This window comes from Trachemys scripta, chromosome 5 (genome assembly GCF_013100865.1).
Source record: "Trachemys scripta elegans isolate TJP31775 chromosome 5, CAS_Tse_1.0, whole genome shotgun sequence".
NCBI lineage: Eukaryota > Metazoa > Chordata > Testudines > Emydidae > Trachemys > Trachemys scripta.
In genome coordinates, this window is record NC_048302.1 from 1990775 (window position 1) to 2007920 (window position 17146).

General features: G+C 51.2%; 1 protein-coding gene across 1 annotated transcript in view; it reads right to left on the reverse strand.

The window, feature by feature from the left end:
• Positions 1 to 4655: 4655 nt before the first annotated feature.
• The window catches only part of SRP72 (signal recognition particle 72), a gene marked incomplete at its 5' end in the record, with an annotated part of 31757 nt that continues 19266 nt past the window's right edge, over positions 4656 to 17146 (reverse strand). Inside the window, 10 exon segments of the mRNA XM_034771602.1 lie at positions 4656 to 4928; positions 7494 to 7653; positions 8430 to 8467; positions 9111 to 9248; positions 10038 to 10115; positions 11003 to 11106; positions 12375 to 12470; positions 13303 to 13367; positions 14813 to 14885; positions 15829 to 15957. Of these exon segments, the coding sequence (XP_034627493.1) occupies positions 4748 to 4928; positions 7494 to 7653; positions 8430 to 8467; positions 9111 to 9248; positions 10038 to 10115; positions 11003 to 11106; positions 12375 to 12470; positions 13303 to 13367; positions 14813 to 14885; positions 15829 to 15957 (1062 nt within the window).

The following is a 17146-nucleotide window of genomic DNA, read 5'->3' on the forward strand; positions in this document are numbered from 1 at the left end:
CACCCTCCCACAGCGGCTCAGAGCACCAGGGCCAGAGCTGGGAGGTGCAGGGGCCCCCTGCCAGCTCCTGCCCTGCCACCCCAGGGCTGAAGTAGAGAATGTCCCAGAGGTCTCTGGAAGTCACAGAATCCATGACCTCCCTGCCATAATCTTAGCCTTAATGATGACCACAGTGAGCCCCATGCACCCCAAAAGCAGGAGATTCTAAGTGAAGCACAGCTGCTGCACGGTGGATGCAAGCAACATAATACATGCAAGTGATGCTAGGTGCAGTGTGGAGACAGCATCAGCAATACACAGCTTTAGGGAGCAGCAAGGAGACCCAGACAGACTATAGGGAGCCACATGGCACCAGTGGTGTGCACCAGGCCCACTGCAGGTAGGGGCTGCACCAGGACGTACAGGTCTGGAGAGCCAGCCCAACGCTACAGTGGATAGTAGGTTGCTGCCAGCTCCGGAATGGGTCCCTTGGTGCCCTCCTGCAGAGGTGGTACCATAGGTCACCGTCTCAGATTCCCTCCCCCGGCCCACAGGGGAGCTCCCTTCTCCACAGTCCTGGCAGGCAGTCCCTTACTTGCTACCCTACACCCCTGAAAAATGCTCTCAAATCCTGCAGCACCACCTCCTGGCCAAATGAGGGGGAGTATCTGCCCCTTCCTGCATCCTAGGCCCTCTTGGGAATTATTTTATTTGCACGTGTCGGTCCTCCAACCTCCGTCCATCCACCCTACTGCGCTGAAAACTGAATTCAAAATGGCCACTCTTGGATTTCCTGGTTCAGGTGAAAACCTCCTGTTTTGATAATCTCTGAGTCACAACATTTCATTTCAATAAATATTTGAAGGTTTCAGCATCTCATCTCAGTATCAAAATATTGCAATTTCTCACAGGATGGAAAAACGGTTTTCTGATTAGCTCTGGTAAATTAGTATTTGCAAAGCAGCCCACTCCCGCACACAGCCTTACCCCCCCCCCCCCCTGGCCCCCCCCCCCCAGCAACCAGGTCTTTCCAGGGGTGAGGATTGGCACAGATGTCTTCATTGTCATGACATAGTAAACACTCCCCGTCTCCAACAGGATTAGTTCAAGTACAGGAGAATTCATTTTCTCAGTGGGTGGTTTAAGTTCACTGTGCCTAACGAGATGGCAGTTTTGGAGTCCATCTTCTGAAAGTCCCTGTAAGCACTCAGCACCCACTGAGAACAATGGAGAACTCTGCAGCCATTGAGGACAATGGGAGCTGCTGGGTGCTAAGCACTTTGGAAAATCTGGCCCTGAATGTTAAATAGATTTTCTAAAAAGTTAGGCTGACTTGAAGTTCACCGCCTGGGGGTATTTTACTTGCACTATGCGTTGGAATTTAAAAGGAACACAAAACAGTTTTTCAACCCATGAGCTTGTTTATTAGCTACAGTTAGTGGAAGAGGATGAAAACAAAGATTTTTAAAAATCAGATTTAATTTTCCTGGGTTATGCTGTTCACTTTTCACATTTATGGTCACTGGGATGATGAAACAGACTAGTGGGTTTAGTCAGTTTCAGGTTCTCATGCTGGGTAGTGCATAAAGCAGTGGTTCTCAACCTATTTACCATCGTGGGCCGCATCTGCAGCTTTCTATGTGTTATGTGGGCCACAGCCACACATTATACTACCTGTATGGCTCTGAGGATGTCAAATGGGCCAAAGCTGTGTGCTGACTGGGTCGCAAGTGGCCCACGCGTTGAGAACCACTGCTATAAAGGCTGGGACACAGATTCTGCAGGGCAATGTTTGTTTTCATTGGCAGTATTGCGTTTAGTCTTAGATTTTTCTAAAAGACTGATTTTACAAAGCCTGTAGTTTGTGCCAAACTTTGTCCACCTACCCTCTACTAGTGCAATTTACACCCAAGTTCAAAATGCCTCACTCCTAGCACACACTTTCTTCCGCTCTACATACCTCTTCCCTACCCAATTTCTTTGCAAAATTATTTTGCAACATTGCAAGAGGAGCATGGAGGAAGTTGCCAGTGGGATTACGTAGAAACTGATCTATTATAGTTCAACTGTAAACTTCCACTCAAAAAAATGTAGTACTTAGATGCCTATTTCTACTGTTGACTAGGAAAACAAGCCAGTTATTAGTTTAAACCTCCCTCTAGCTTTGACATAGAGCTTAGTAATACTACATTTGGCTGGCACGGGCGGGGCGGGGAGAGAGAAATAAACTACGCTGTATGAACACCAGCATTTGCTGAAGGGCTTTACAGTTAAAGGAGAAGCAACTGTGATTGGAAGAGGAGAGAAAATAGTTCTCCCCCCCCCCGGAGGGTGACCAGATGTCCCGATTTTATAGGGACAGTCCTGATATTTGGGGCTTTTTCTTATATAGGTGCCAATTACCCCCCACCCCCGTCCCGATTTTTCACACTTGCTGTCTGGTCACCCTACCCCCCCGCCAGCAGCCATCATATTCTGTATATAGCCACTACAGATCCTGGCACCAACCAAATCAGTACTGTCCAAGAGTGTATTAGAAAGATGGAAACACTGGTCATGTTTTTATAGTTGAAGTCAACATGAGCTGGGATTGCTTAGCAAAAATCAATCCTTTTTTATTGTGGTGTCTGAACTTCCAGTCTTCACATTTGACCGTTTTGGCCATGATTATTAAGAATGTAGAGTTCTCCAAACTAGATTGCAAACATCTAAATATATACACTCGAAAGCCAGGGTGAAAGTTGTTTAGTGTGTTATGATTTACTCTTCATAGTTCTAGTTAGAGACCATACACGTGATAGACGTAGTGATTTCTAACACTGCATTCGGGTTCTTTCTGTAAAAAATAATTGTGTTTTGTTCAGTTACCCCTGTGCTCAGCCCATTCTATTGTGCTATACAAACGAGTAGCACAAAAATGTGTTTTTGTGCCCGATCTGCCTGCCACCCAAAGCACAATACTCACTGTAACTTGGTCTTGGAGCCAGCTGCTGCTAGAGAATTCCTTCCAGTCCACACATGCTTCCTTTTCTATCCTGACTGTTGCTACCTGCTAGCAATTGCCAAGCAACTGTCCTCCGAACGTTTCTGCTTCTTAGACTGTAGCTGGTTAACCCAGGAGCTATGCGCCCCTACCATGCTAAGATGAGCTGGTGCAACGGTTGTGACTGAGACTGAAAAGCAGTGTGTCTGACATGTTGGTAGCTGGAAATGCAAGTACGGAAGTTCCTTTGCTTATGGTTTTTGTCTGAGGGTCTCCAGGAATTTCTGCTACAGTAAGAAATACTGTTCCTGTGCCATGCAATAAATCCATCCCAGCTTAGCGGGCCTGGCTGTCTGAACTGCAGCCTGCAGACCCACTGACACTTGTGCACCAGTCTATGTACAGTGTGCTGTCTGTAAGGCAGTCTGGGGTTGCCAGGCTTCGTTATTTCAATCACATAGAGTTAACGGCTACCACAATGTGGAGGAAGCAAGACTCCCATCCTTAAAAAGGTACCCTCACAGCAGATCGGAGAAAGCCTAACCAGCCCAGGGGCCCCCAAGAGTCAACTCCTATGCTCATTTCTTCGCAAGGAGCTGAGTGCGACTGGTGCCCCCGTAGTGGCTATCACATTCCAGTGCACTATCCCTACAAATATCGGAATAAAACCCCAGACACCATCTTACAATTCAGAGGCTTTAGGCTGGCACAGGAGTGTGCATCAGTAAGACAGCAGGAGAAGCAGGCCATGAGGCATTGTCTACAGCATCTTGCTGCATATTCCTAAACCCCCGAAGATTGCACCCACACAGGTCATAATCCATATGAAGGCTGAAATCTGGACTGTGTCCCTTGGACATGGCCAGACCCTGAAAACAAAGTATTCCAATGCCAGACACCACAGGGCAGATGCTCAGAGAGCTCAGCAGTCCGATCCCAGAGGAGAAGTCACCATTTCCAATGCCCCACCTCATTCCAGAAGAGTTTGTTCCTCACGGAACCCAGAACGTGGAGCGTAGGCTGCTCACACACGCAGCGCTCCTGAAGGCCAGTGTTATCTGCTAACAAAGCAGCATTCTCACACGCTCTGTTTGGCTAGAGGAAATCAAAGCCGACAGACTGTGCCAAGGCGCCACAGGTCGCCTGCACCTTGCCCTGGGAAGCTCCACGCAACCTCAGATTGTTCTTAATTGACACGTTTAAGAATGTGGCTCTCCAGAACTCAAGCCACAAAATGGAGTGATAGTGAACTGTCCCTTCCGCCATGCACAGCCGCCTCCAGGCAGCAGCCCATAGGCTCCGTCTTGCCCTCCTGTCACCTAGGTGAGGGCTTTGTCAGGCAGCCCAGAGACAGCATGGGCCCGTGGGGAGGCCAGTAATGTGGCATGTTTGCCAAGACTCATCACTCCAGCTGATTCTCTGCTGTAAACAGGACTGGGGAAATACCCTGTGTTAGTGTAACTGCCGCAGGGGGCCACGGGCACACCGGGAGGGACAATAGTCTGACTCAGTAAGCAAATGAACCATAAGCCTCCTCCCCCTCCCCCCAAATAACCGAGGGAAGAATCGGGCAGCGAGTTAGGAAAGGGAGCGGGGATGGGCGGAGGAAAACCTTCCCTTCCCTTCCCACTGCAGAGGAAACGAAGCCCAGGAGGAACCTTTTCAAGACAGCGTGAAGGAAGCTGTGACTTTGTGCTGCTTCTTACTCTGACCTTTATTCTGTTCTCAGCACTTTACAGCAGAGAGCTCCAGTCCCTCACATGGCCAGCTCGGCAGCCGCTCTCGTCACCAGCCTCCCTTGCCTCCTTTCTTCTTCTTCTGCTGCTGCTTCTTCTTGGTTGCTGCAGCGCCAGCAGGTTTCTGGTGCCGGGGGGGGATCATGTTACTCGTGGCTGCAGAGGCCGTGGCTGTGGTGCTGCCAGGCCGTGGGGAGGTAGGCGGGCTGCTTGCTGTCTTACTGGCATCCCTGCAGGGAGACAGGTAACGCCGCCGGGTTAGGCGTGCCTCCCAGAGCCGGGGGACTTCGAACATCGCTGCTAGAGAGAGGAACATTTTCCCTTTCCTTGCCCAGAACAGAAATCAAAGGGAAACTAATTTAGACTCCAAAACAGATAAAAAAGCAATTGGCCGTGGGATTTGCTTTTAAAGCTGCGGAATTACAGCCCAACAATTGAAGTGAGCACACTGTCTGGGTCATGGATAAATTATTCAGACACAAAGTAGAAACCTCACACTCCGGGAAATGCAGCCGAGCAGCACAAACCCAACCGAAGCCAGGCTGTTGCTGTTCTCCTGCCTGCACTGTTACGGGAAGGTTTGTTTGCACCAGGGCTCCCCCTGCCATAACGCAGCCCCTCCCTGCTTGGCCCTGCAAGTGGCAGCACTGAGCTCCCATCCAGTGCACAATTTACTGAGTTCAATGCAAACAGAACCTCACTTTAGCCCAGAATCATGCCCAGGAGCTTTGAAGAGTCTGTAGCAGCTGACTAAACAGAGGGTGTGCACAGGCTCCTTTCTAGTTCATCAGGCGTGTCATGTGGAACACCTGAAAAGCAGGAAGGGAAGAAGACAGGAGCCAAGAAACTTTTAGGAAGTGTGATTTGCATCCTAGCTCTAGCTCCAGAAAACCGCAACCAGCTCACGCTTTGGTTCCAAATCAGAACATTTAATGTCAGAAGAATGGCACAAGCTTGCAGAAGACAAATTCTGGGCTGAAGGGACCTTTTCACCCAAACCTCAGGTAGCATAAATCACCTGTTTGTTAACTAAGGACAAAGCACCAGGTCCCTCATTCTGTCTGGGCTGGGGTCGTGAAAGGGTGCAAGGGAATCAGGTGAAAGTAAAGGGGTACTTACCTCCATTAGGCGCTTTTAAAAACCCCAACATACCTCTCCTTTGGAGCATCACCCAGATGACACGTACCGTTGGGTATCCCATCCCTGCAGGCCCCAGGTGTGGGGAAGACTGGGGTTCTGATGGGGCAAAACAGCAACCCCCAGCCAGGCCTGCAAGGACAATGACGAGCCCCTGGCTGCGAAGGAGACCACCCTGCTGCTGAATGGCTCTTGCCCAGGGATAAGCTCCCACACTCCCAGACAGTGAGTGAGTGAGCAGGGCTGTAACAGTGGGGCTGCAGGAGGTTCTCTGCACCGCCCTGGAGCTGGAGACAGCAAGGTGGCCTGCCCCACGGTCACCGGTTCATCCTCCTGCTCTCAGTCTCTGCTCTGCCCTGCCAGGAACTCAGCCTTCCCCGCATCTTTCCCCTGCTGGGATCAGGGGTCACTACACAGTTATTGTCTGACACCCCCCACCTTAATTTTCTGTGACTGTGAACATTCAAATAGAAAAATAATAATAAAAACTAGGTGAAACCCTTCAGTTCACATCACGGAAAAAAATAAAATTGATACATTTCCAAATGTTTAACAGTAAGAATTGATGTACATACATCACAACAACAAAAAATAACCATTGACTTCTGCTAAGCCTCTGCCCTGGGTACAAATTCTGAGCCTGTGATTTGCAGGTAGCGACAGCTGCGTAGCTGAGAGTCCCAACTCACCAGACTGCAATCAGAGCCATGGCCAACGTGTTCACAAGTGACTCCAGTACCATACGGGTTAAGAGGAACGACAACTCCCGTTTGCTTTTAACTGCTAGTAGTAGCGTAATAGTTTCAATCCTTGCTAAAGTAATCAGCTACACTAAGAAGTGATTTAGCCATAAGTTGCCCATTTCACACTAGGCCCATATTATACACACGACTGTGATGAGAGAGACAGAATTCACTCCACCCCAGGGGCGCCACAAAGGAAAGGCTACTAGAAAAGTTGCAGCAGCTCTACCATTAAGCTAAGTCCAAGGCAGCGTTCAAAAAAGAACTATGTAAGTTCCTGGAGGATAGGTCCATCAATGGCTATTAGCCAGGCTGGGCAGGGATGGTGTCCCTAGCCTCTGTTTGCCAGAAGCTGGGAATGGGCGACGGGATGAATCACTGGATGATTCCTGTCTGTTCATTCCCTCTGGGGCACCTGCCATTGGCCACTGTCAGAAGACAGGATACTGGGCTGGACGATCCAGTATGGCCGTTCTAATATTCTTATGTAATCCTTTCTACCTAAGTTTTCCCACACGTGCAATTGGATAAGGATGTTTCACTTATCCTGTTCCAAAGTGCTGCCTAATTCAGCCATAAGCTGTGGAAGAACTACTGTGTTTAATGACTGATGAGGCTCTGCGAGTGTATACTTTGTGCATTATGGTCCAGTCCCACACGCCTGACGTACGCCAGACTCATGCCACACACTGACGATGTGCTCAGTTTAAGACAACTACAGATACAGTCCCTGCCCTGGGGAGCTGGCAATCTACAGAGCAAACAAATCAGGCTCAATGCACTGTGAGAACCAGAGGATGAGCCTCACCAGTCTCAGTGGGATCTGGAGGCCATGTTTGTGAAGCAGTTGAGGAGTGTTTGCTGCCTGAGGCACTGTGTAATTACAAAGCACTCTTCTCTGCAACCCCTACTCACAGCTCAGACGTGCCAGCTGTCGTTGCTCCCTGGGTTCCCTTTCCAATCTGATCCTTCTTTTTGCCCTTCTTCCTGCCGCGATAATAGGAGCGCTCTCGCATCGGCAGCCACCGCTCAGGGTCCGGGGTCACCTTGGGATCATAGTTCTTAGGCAGTTTTCCTGCACAGCCGTCAGGAGAAAAAAGTGGAGATCATGTGACATGGTGAGGAAAAGCCCCACACATAGATATGAAGCTTGAGTAATCTTCCTTCCGTCTGGGATGTTGTGCTAAAAGATCTGCTCAAGGAATGATTCCAGGGCAGTTCTCTGGCCTGTGTTATACACCGGGGGTCAGGGTAGTCCCTTCTGGCCTTGCAATCTGTGACTCTACAAAGCTTAAGCCTCCAACGTGCAGAGTCAAATGAAGCGCCTCTCGTCGGCACAGCTGCGCACGCTAGGTCTGACAGGCTGCTTTCCTCCTCTGGGAAATACTGTCAGGAAACAAAGGCTTGGAAATCAGCGGGGACCCAATCCTGCGTGATCCACTGACACCAATGGGAATAGACGGGGCTCAGGCCTGGCCACTTCCCATGTTATGTCGAACCCAGCAGCTGAGGCTGAAGAGACAGTACTAGGCAGGAAGCACAAACCTGGTGTGAGGGAGGGCATGCCGCAGCCACCTGTCATTCTTTAAAAGAGGTGGTTTAAACTCTACAAACCCTCCCCCTCCCCCACCAAGGGAATGAAGCACTCAGCATTTATGGGACTTGGACACTTAACTCCCCTCACCCTCAAAACACAGCCTGGGATTTTCACAATCTTCTGATCCCGCTGGACGGGAGTTTAAAGAACGTTACCAGGGAAGGGGGCAGGGCACAGATGACAAAGTGTGGCCGAGGCTGCAAACTGATTGCTAGCAGGACAGCAAAGGCGTACTACAAACACACACAACTCACCCTTCTTTTTCCTCTTCTTTTTCTTTACATCCCCTTGCCTAAAAGAGGGAGGAGGAGAAAGAAGATCACAGTGCCGCAGCGGGTTCCCTGGAATGCACTGACAAGCGCGGAGCCAGGGTTGGGACGAGAGGAATGGCTCTTTTTTCAAAGAAGTGAGGAGGTGAGGAGGAAAGGACACCAGTCTCAGAGAAACAGTTCTAATCCCCTAGGGCAATGGATCTCCAGTTATTTCCCCCGCAGACCAGTCTGTAAGAGCCCCTGACTCCAGCTCCCAGAACACCCCCATTTCCCCGGCTCAATGTTTCATTCTACAGCCCGCCAGCAAACGCTCCACAAGCCAATGCACGAGAACCCCAGCGTGAGGCAATGTTCCCCGGACCACGCTTGGCCTCACTCTAGTGGTGTGCGCAGCTCTGGTTTCACAAGGGCCTTGCTGCCCACCTCTGCATCGCAGATAGGGACATTTCCTTTGCATCACTGATCGGGACGACTGCTGTCCCCCTCTGGACCTCCCGGAGTTACCTACAGACACTCTAAGGGACAGCCTGCTTTTCGACTGGTCAGACCATTTGCAGGGTGGCTGGAGGAACAGGTCTGAAGCTCTGAGGTGATCCACACAGCAGGTGCTTTCTAACCCCAAGCCCACGGAAGGGAATGATGGGCGTGAGAGACGCTTTTTACCCTTGCTCTTTCTGCTGGTTCTCTCCCGTGAGCTTTCCGCCTTTCTTCCGAACATACGTAGCCCCAGGGGAGTTTTCAAGCGCATCCACGTCTACTTTCAAAGACATTGTGTCCGACGAGGGCAAGTGTTTGCTAAGGCTGTCGAGGAGCAGAGCTCAGGAATGGAAACAGGAATGCATTCAGCAAAGAGAGTTGGGAGGGAGGCACCAGCAGCAACTCAAACCCCATCTTTGTTCCAGGGAGATTAACCAGCAGCTCCAATCCATACACACAGAGTGAATTAGTGGAGAGGGCAACAGACAGGGACCCAGGAGACCTGGGTTTTGTTCCTGGCTTTGCCACTGGCCTGCTGGGTGACCTTGGACAAGTCACTTCCCTTCTAGGTGCCTGTTTCCCCATCTGTACAACGGGAGTGATGACCTGGACCTCCTCTGTAATGCACTTTGAGAGCTCCTGACGGGAAGTGCGGTAAGAATTGGTTATTATAATAAGAGTTACACCAAACGATTCAGTGGGAAAGTACAACATGTTACCACTATAGGACAAAAATGCCATAGCAAAAAGTTGGAGCATACTGATCTGTTCGCTCATCATTAACTGATTGAAGCTCTCATTGCTTTTGGGGGGCCAAGGGGAGATTTAAAAGCCCTAAGGGAATTTAGACACCCAAATCTTACTAGAAGTAAATAGCAGCTAGGCACCCAACTCACTTAGGTGCTTTTGAAAAGCCCTCCCTTAATGTGGAGTTGCACTATGACCTTCCCGCTCTCCCCAGGGTCAGAGGTTCCCTGATGTCCCTGTTGGAAGGGTCCTGAAGCAGCTCAAAAATTCCTAACACTCATGACATCATTAGGAAAACATTCTGGGAACCGAAGGGACAGCAACCCCCTTCCCCTCCGCAAGCCCAGTCACCGCCACAAAGGATACACCTTCGCCTTCTCGGGGTCTACCAGGGAGTACGCGGAGATGAGCTGGGCCAGAGTATGAATGTCTTTTGGGTTTTGCCTTGAAGAGAAGAAGAAAGGAACATTCTGAAGTTCACTGAACACTCTACAAACACGAGCCACGCCCAGAGTGTGCACTACAGCTAACCACACAGCCCAGCGCTGGCTAGCCCCAGGCAGGTGCTTTCAGTGTGTGCAATAGCAGGTGCTGATAGAGTACAATGCAGGATGTTCACTGCCAGCCACTTTGACTAGCCTCTCCCCAGGGACCATGCAGCCACCAACAACCCTAGAAATCTAGGGCCTGTTGTCATTTTTCTTACCCATTTTCTTAGTCTAAATTTTTTTAATTGGTGTCTTTTTTAAGGTCGCTCCTACAAAAACCTTCTATCCCTATTTTAAATAAACAAAACCCCCTCATTGCCTCTGCTTCGCTCCACAATTAGCTCGGACTGCACAGACAGGCTGATCTGTTTTTTCGCACAACAGGAGAGAGAGCTGCAGATCAGTCCTCAGAATGTGCCAGCATCAAGAAGGACCTGGGGGTTCATATGAATTTCAGATACTGGGGAACTCCTCCCACCGGGAATGGGTGCTGGCTGGGGACAGAAGACATGGCATCCAACATGAAAGAGACAGCTTCTATCAGGATGTACCGCACAAGCACCCACAACAGAGAAAGAGAGCTGTTCCTACAGATCGTGGGGCCTGGCCTGCTGTAGCAGTTACTTCATCCAAGGGGTGGGGCAGGGAGCACCGCTTTGACCAGAAGCCCCTTTACAATGTCTAAAAGGAGGAACTACTGCCTCACACGTTATCTGGCTCCAGAACCCCTGAGCAGTCCTCACAGGGACCAGGCCCTGCCCATGTTTCAGTGCACAAAACAGCAGGACCACGGCTCAGGTCCAGCAGGAAAACAGGATACCCCTCTCCCCTCCCGGAACTCACTTCCACAGCTCTTCCAGGTCGCTGATCGCTTCCTTCTTCCTCCCGTACTTCAGCTTGAAGTTGGCTGCTTCCCTTATCAGCAACAAGTGAACTGGAGACTTTGGCTGCAAGTGACAAGGTTCTTCAAATGAAGACACGTTTGACAGCATTTAGCAAGTCACTGACGTGGCTGCTTTGCTTCCTGATGTTACTAGAGACCGGCTCAGACCAACGTACACTCCCCACCCAAGGGATCTGGAAGGAGGACTGAGCCGCAGGAAATGTTTCCCCATTCCTTGAGGAACAGGCTTGGCAGTCTGTGGCTTTAAACCTAACCCCACCTGCTGCCAGCAGCCCACGATCAACCGAATTGGGAGGAGGGGGTGAAAATGGAAAGGGGACAGGCATTTAACCAGCGTCTGACGATCACGGAAAACTAACAGTCAGCTGCTGCTGCTGTTTATTTGCAACCTGTAGTCACAGCCTGGTTTAGGACATCAGCCATTTCCCCAGTGACCAGCCAAGGCATCAGATCATAAGGTGGGGAACAAGTGCAGGCAGACGCATTTTGAAAAGCCAAGCATCCTTGCTGACAGAAAACCAGGGAAGAGAGAAACATGGGAAACAGCTAATGCCAAGGCAGCTTTATGAGAACACTTCCCGTGGGGCTCGTGCTTCTTCAGGCAATTCACAGTTTGCTGAAATAATTGCTACATCCAGCCTCAAAATAACCAGGTTCCAGGAACTAATTACTGAGCCCCCAGTGAAACAATCACTCTGCTCATCAGACAGACTCCAAGTGGGTCCTTTCAGCGGCCTGCCGTCCCGATTAACCGAGCACAGCCGGCGGCCTGCCGTCCCGATTAACCGAGCACAGCCGGCAGGCTGCCGTTCCGATTAACCAAGTACAGCCGGCAGGCTGCCGGGCTGGAATCAGTGTCCCCCTCTAAAGCTCTCCTGCTCCAGCTTTTCCTTCTCAAGTAAGTGCACAAAGCCAACTGACTGCTGCTCCTCCAGTGTCAACACGGGAAGAGGGGCAACACTGCGGTGCCCTCTGCTAGCCTGCAGAATCTATAACCTGACAGGCACTGGAAGAGCTGGTAAAGAGAGTCTGCCATTTTCTCCACACTGCAGACTTGCCATTGGTCCAAATGACAAACCTGGTGCAAGCAGCATGTCACAGAGAGAGGGAGACATGGAGTAGAATGTTCCCGGCCCCCCAGCATCTCATCAGCCGTAGCGAGCCGTTGGCAAGGAGACCGCTTATTGCCTCTCCGGGCGATGTACAGGTAGGAGCTAGGAGCTGGTCAAGAACAGCTGGTCTCCAGCAAGTTAGTAAGGGACAAAAAGTAGCTTCAACTCTCAAATGTATTGTCTGGCCTGATCTACTTGCCTGGTATTCCTGGTACCAGTGGATAGCTTGCGTGAAGACCTCAATAGCACTGTCAATGTCTTCTTCATGACTGTACATCGTCACTAACGCAGACACCTGCAAACCCCAACAACAGTCAGCGTGCAGTCAAGGGACGGACACTACTTGTAAGTGATCATTTAAAGATACTTTTCATGTAAACATGTTATTAAAAGAATCGCTGAAGAAAAAGGGAACAGAACGAACTGCTCCAATGGACTTTTGAAGCAGCCGCCTCCCCAGTACAGCCAGGACGTTACTGCAGTGGTCGAAACAGCCCCGGAGAACTGTTGTTTAAAAGGTTTCCAATCAATGAAGGATAAAGGATGAGAGAATCACTGAATTGGGAAAGCCAAGGCTGCCACACCGTGCTCTCAACACCACGATGGTCGGCAGGGCGCTTGCTGCTGCTGGGGCCCTGGTGGGATCTGAAAGGTCTTACGTTACCGGCTCCTCCTTCCTTTCTGCTGCTCACCGCCACATAAAGCAGCTTAAAAATGTGTTTGGTACTTTCCCAACATTGCTTACTGGGCAAGCCCAAGGGCTGTTAAGGGAGTGCTGTAGGAAAGGGAGGCAGGTCCGTGCAACTGCGAATGAGAGGGAAGTTGTCCATTCTAAAAACAAGTTGGGGGACTCTGATGCAAGTTATTACCCTTTGTCTGGCTGGCTTTCACCACAATAAGTGAGCTATCTAAAGTCTAACATCTACTCTGAGGCATAATGCTGTGTATCAAAAATCTCAGCAACCAAGCCGCACTGTGCAAGCAGACCAGCAGACTAAGACCAACGCTGGGCACCCAGATCTGAATCTCAGCCCAGGAGTAGCTCAGGAGACAGGAAAACAGGAACAGGGAAGGAACATGAAAAGGATGATGGTATTCTGGGATGGTGTCTGTTAACTGCCACTCACCATGCCTGGCTTATGCTTCAGCTCTTCTATACTCCTCAGAATGATGCATGCTTTGGTGACGCTGCCTTAGAGAAAGAAGGGAGAATAATGCACTTTAAACTACACAGCAATGCTTTTCCTGCCTCTGTTCTCCATCCGGGATCCCCCTACCCTCAGAGTGTCCCTAGGGAAGTCAGCATACACCAACTGGCCACCGCACTCCTATGCCTGCAGGGCCAGCTGCTGAAGAGGTTTTCTCCACTATTATTGTTAAGACAACACAATCGCTGGCCGTTCATGGAGAAGAAACGTCAGTCCCAACAGTGCTCTTCTCATCCTCAGACTAAACAGCCTTGGCAGAAACCCCAGCACCCACTGGGCTCCCCACCTAGGTCTGCAGCACGCCCAAGGCTGCTACCACACGCAAAGGGCTCATCCCCAGCTCCAGTGCTAGAAGCAGTGGGTCGAGAGCAATGCTTTACTTCCCTGCGGGAGGGAATGGAGCACCAGCCGCTGGGTGTATTTCAGAACAAACCTCACTCAGCTCTGGCCTGCCTGCTCCACCTGATGCCAGTGCATGTTTTATCACAAGCTTCAATGGGAGCAAAGCTGGGCCAACAGGAAGTGCTTTGATCCCCCTTCCCCACCCTCCCCCCTCAAGCACTGCAGGCCCAGATCCTGCCCTCTTCTTTCTCCTGAATAGTCCCACTGATTGCAGGCACTGCTGCCAGGCGACAACGGAGCACGGCCCAGGCCAAGTACTGGATGTTGGGGAGTGCATATTTGAGGTAGCTTGAGGGGAACTTTAAAACTTGAGTGACATGCAGTCAGCAGCAGCCAACCATTTCAGTACGCAGATCCCCAGCCTTTCCTGTATGTACTTCTGCGGCCACTCAGGAAAGGGTCGATCCTGCACCAACCACATTAATACAAATCCCCCTCCCCCCCGCCCGCGCTGACCCTCGGTGCCCAGCTGGCCTGCTCTCTCAGGTCACATCAGCCCATTGTAATGTGCTGAATGCCAGCTGTCAGCACGGTGCCCAGGGCTGCCCCGCACTTGTTCCACAGGCCCTGCCCCCTGGGGCACACAACCCCCACACTGCATGGACAATGCCAGGCTCAGGCAGGAGCGCTGATTTCCATAGGGCACCCCCTCGGCAAGAGGTACCATCCCCTAATTACAACCCCTTCCCCTGGTAACTCTTCTCACAGACATCAGAGGGACGGGGCAGCCCTGTCCAAGGACTGATCAAGAGAGAAATGGTTCTGGCGGAATGCAGAGGACAGTTTGCTTTACTGCTGCTCACCGTGAGGGTGGAGATGCTGTCTAGCCCTCCGGCAGGGCTGTGGAGCGCAGGGTTTGAGAAAGTATTTCTAACCCCACCCTGGACGGAGCTGCCTTGCTGGGCCTCACAGCAGCAAGAGGCCACTCTCAGTCCTGGCTCTCCAGACACTAAGACCAGTGACAAAGAATTGGGTTTTTTTACCTAGCATTAAACAAGCATTTCCCAGCACAAAAGGGCACTGGTACCTTGAGCGATTTTCAGCTGTGCCATCGTCAGCTTGATCTGCGCCGAGTCGGCAGGGCTCTGCTCCGCAAAGTCCTGAGAGCGAGAGACGCAAGGGCATATGAGCATGTTCATGAACGCAGCGCGTCAGCCTGGGCCTGGGCCCGTTTTAAAACCAACTTCAGAAAGAAAAGCTCGACTGTGTTGTTTGAATAGCCAGGGAGGGAGCCAGTTCGAGTGGAACCACTCCACACAGAGTCCTGAATTGCTTCCATGGTCTGTGACTCCTCCCACAGCGCCACCCCATTCCACCACAAGCATGTCCCAGGGTCCATGCCCTCACCGCACACAGCAGCTGCTCCCTCTAGGCAGGCAGCTGTCAAGTGCAGCATGCCAGGTGACACTTGACACCAGGACCGAGGTCTTGTTTACATGAGGAAGCTGCACCCGTTTAAAGTGCCATGTGAACATGACTTCAGTTTAAAACCAGCTTATTTCAGTTTAGCAGAAGTTGATTAGGAACAGGGCACTCTGAAACAGAAGTGTCTGCAGAGTCTTTGGCACCAGTTTAAACCCCAATTGTAAGTAAACCAGTGCAACCTGTGCATGTAGACCAGGCCAGAGAAGGACTGTGGACACCACCCTTTGGGATGAGAGGCCAGGAGAAGTGAAGTCCTGCCTTCCAGAGGAGCACAGCCCCAGGCACTAACACCCACCCGGTCCCTATGGGGAGGAAAAGCAGCCCTAACACCACCGCCGTAGTGAAGGGGGTCATTTGCCAAGTGGGGCTCTCCCATTATAGAAAGAACACACCCTTCACGATGAGAGCATGGGCGTGTACGTGTCTCTCCCAACCAGACCCGTCACTGCTGAGCCCTGCGTAAGCCACGCTCATTAGACAACGCAATGACCATTGCGGGTGGTTGAGCGAACATCCATTTCTGTAGTATTAACTGCCCCTTGTACCAACTCCATCTGTTGGGTTCCAGTGCAGGAACAGCCCTCCACTCTCCAGAGCAGCAGGAGATCAGTCACCCACCTGGAGCAGCTCTATTGCCTTCGCATGCTGCTTCTCTCGACAGAGCTGGGCAGCCTGGATTAGCACCGGGAGCAGGTGCTCGGGGTTCTGGGACTGTAAACTTGCTGACAGCTTGCGGCACTGATCTGCCTAAGGGACACAAGGGAACGTTTTCCTCAGTGTTAGTGAACAGTCAGTGCGACTGTGCAAACCCCACGGAGAGAACAGGGCGAGGGGAGTAGTGGGGCCAGACACTGCCTGCCATCAGCTGATTCCAAGAGACACTGCCCCGTCCATTGAGGAACAGATTATACTGCAGGAGTGTCAAGAGGCCCCAGCCGGGAATGGGACATGGTGGCGGTAGAGGCTGTGCAAACAGGTAAAGTCACTGGCCCCAGGAGATTCCGACCCACGACTCCCACATGGCAGGGCCTGTGGGTGATAACCACAGCCATCACTCTGCACTCCTCTACATCTCTGTGCGCATGCAGCTGTTACTACACTGGCCACAGCCTCCTCGATGCCCCCTTGTGCTCCTCCTGCCAGCTTATTACAGAGCTGCCTAGACACTCAGGGCTTGTCTACGTTACCCACAGGATCGATCCAGCGGGGGAATCGATTTATCGCGTCTAGTCTAGACATGATAAATCGACCGCCGAGCGCTCTCCCATCGACTCCGGTACTCCACCAGAGCGAGAGGCGCAGGCGGAGTCAACGGGGGAGCGCCGGCAGTCGACTCTCCGCAGTGAAGACACCGCAGTGAGTAGATCTAAGTACATCGACTTCAGCTACATTATTCATGTAGTTAAAGTTAGATCGATCCCCCCACCCCACCACACACACACAGTGTAGACCAAGCCTTAAGCTGCAAGCAGTTTGGGGGCAGAGACAGTCTGTTATGTGCATCCAGTGCCTAATTCAATCAGCATCAGAGCCTGTAGGTGCTACTGCAGTAATAAACACATTATCTGGGAAGAGACTCTCCAAGCGAGGTGCTGTCCAAGCCACCATCTTATGATTTTTTCTCAAACGTTCTCCCTTTTTTCCCCACCAGAATGTCTGTGTGGGAGAGGGAGGAGCTAGACACACATAGGGGGGTGGGGTCTGATTTTATTAAGAGCTCTGGAAATGGAAGGGGAACTAGGTGAAAATGCCCAGAGCACCCCTTCTGCCAGATTCTGTCACAGACAAAGGATAAATCTCAGTTTCTGCCCACACGCAGCTCCAGGCATTTATTTCAGAATCTCCCTCATTACAGGACCACACTGAAAGCTGCCATCAGCAGCCAGTGTGTAACCCCATGAAGTGCCTGTGGTCTAGAAACCAGACAGTATTTTTG